General features: G+C 47.1%; 1 protein-coding gene across 1 annotated transcript; it reads right to left on the reverse strand.

Annotated features, from left to right (window-relative positions):
* Nucleotides 1-355: 355 nt before the first annotated feature.
* LOC308421242 (DNA-directed RNA polymerase II subunit GRINL1A-like) lies at nt 356-1,737 on the reverse strand. The gene has a single exon (XM_080917538.1). The coding sequence runs from the start codon at nt 1,715-1,717 to the stop codon at nt 623-625; it is 1,095 nt and encodes a 364-aa protein (XP_080773664.1). The 5' UTR covers nt 1,718-1,737; the 3' UTR covers nt 356-622.
* Nucleotides 1,738-2,122: the final 385 nt, after the last annotated feature.

The following is a 2,122-nucleotide window of genomic DNA, read 5'->3' on the forward strand; positions in this document are numbered from 1 at the left end:
CTGAATGTCTTCCGCAATATTGCACATCCAGCATCTCAGGACCATGTCCATGCAGCATGCACTGTCTGAATGTCTTCCGCAGTATTTCACACCCAGCATCTCAGGACCATGTCCACGCAGCATGCACTGTCTGAATGTCTTCCGCAGTATTGCACACCCAGCATCTCAGGACCATGTCCACGCAGCATGCGTACCATTCTTTACACTGCTCCCTTCAGGAAGGGACCAGGCCTTCCTAAGTCACTTTAGGTGCCTGAGATAACAAAGTGTTTCACCAGAAGGGATGTAAGCAATGCTATCTGATAAGAGTATGAATAAGGAAAAAGCAGTTATCTTAAAGAAAACATGTGCTCTACTCACACTAAAATATCAGACCAATGTACAATATACTGCAAAACTGTAACACAATACGGCCAAACACAATGTTCAAATATTAAACTGTTCAAGCATGTGAAGGTCATCTTCTGAAAGACAAACTGGGTTCTTATTTTGTAGCTACCTTTGTGTAACTTTAAAAATGCTGTCCCTCAACAAGGTCTGACACTGGTCTTGATACTTGTTAGGAAGTTCGATGAGACGGTGAGAACTCAGCAGTAGCTCTTGGGATCTCCCAGCACCATCTTCAGCATTCATCCGAGGACTGGGCATCGTCTTCATCCCTCACTTCTCGGTATCTCCCTGAAGACTCCCCTTCTGGATTGTAGCTCTGCATTTTAATATTCAGTCTCTCGGCTAGTTTTTGTGCTGCGAGCTTGGCCTTCATCTCCTCATAATTCTGCTTCTGCTCTTTCTGCAGGGCCAGCGACTCTTCTATGGAGAGCAGCTGTGCGGGCAGGTGGTGGAGTGGAAGGAGGCGCGCTGCTGTGACATCATCAAGATGCTGCCTAGCCCTGCGTCGCTGCTCTTCTGAGGAAGCAGGAGACTGACCCCTCTGACAATGACTTGGTGAGTCATTTTGTTGTGTGGGTAACACATTGGTCTTAAACTTATGAGAAGGGGGCACTGGGTTCCTGGCTTGCATTTCTAGCACTTTCATGTAATGAGGCTTCTTGGGAGTCTCACTCTGCAATCCTGCAGAGCTCTCAGTGCTGGTGTTTTCTTCTGAGGGTTCACTCTGGTCTGCAATTGTGATCCTTTGCAACTTATCGATAAGCAGACTGTAGACGTTGCTGGAAACCTCTTCCACTTGACTTGAGTGCTGGGGGAGATACTCATTAACTTCAGATGAGGGTGCCTGGGCTCTCCTGTGGGCAGCTGGGCTGGTGTTCACTGTGCAGCCAGCCTCCAAAGTCTCTTCATTGCCTTTGTGAGTGAGATGTGTAGGTCTCTGTGTTTCTGAGGTTGTTTTAGATGATTTACTGTCTACTGAGGAACATTCAGGAACTAATGAAGAAGTATCAAGCATCAGGTCAGAATTCTGGGCCTTGTCTATGTCGGTATCAACTCTCGTGGTTGCTTTTTGCTTTAGCTTACAGTCTACACTAACAGGACGAAACAGTTCACTTCTCCCTCTAACCTCTTCACGTTCTGAAATGGCAGCTTTCAGTTTGGCAATGGAGTCTGAGATCTTTTTACCTTTGTCGGGCAATTTGCAAATGAATTTTTCGTTGCGCAATAGTCTCTCCTCGCGCCTCAACCTCTCCCGCAGCTCCGCCGAACTCTGCCGCCCCAAGTCCTCGGGAGCTGGGGGCTCGAAGCCGCGGGGCAGCGAGTACATTGCGCACGGGCTGCGGCTGGCACGGCGGCAGGGTTCCCCAGCGGGGCCCACGGCAGGCCCAGGCTCCGCGGCCGGCGGCGACTCTGGAGCGCGAGCGGGAGTCGCCATTTTCCCGGAAGAGCACCAAAATAATGGTTTTAATTAAATATAGCAGCCTAGATCCCAAGGTATTTTACCCTGGCTAATTGAAACAATTTGGCGTATAATATTTCATTTCAATCTTTGGTATAAATTAAATGATAAGGGTTGAGAGTTATAATATCATATAATTAAGGAAGACTTTCTGCATAGTCATTACAATAAATATGTAAATATAAAGGCAATAACAACTATAAACTCCGGCCATAAATGTGAGTGAGAATTTATAGTGAGTGCTTGGAATAAATCACAGTGGAGTACCAAGTT

This window comes from Micromys minutus, assembly GCF_963924665.1.
Source record: "Micromys minutus genome assembly, chromosome: 5".
In the NCBI taxonomy this organism is placed as follows: domain Eukaryota; kingdom Metazoa; phylum Chordata; class Mammalia; order Rodentia; family Muridae; genus Micromys; species Micromys minutus.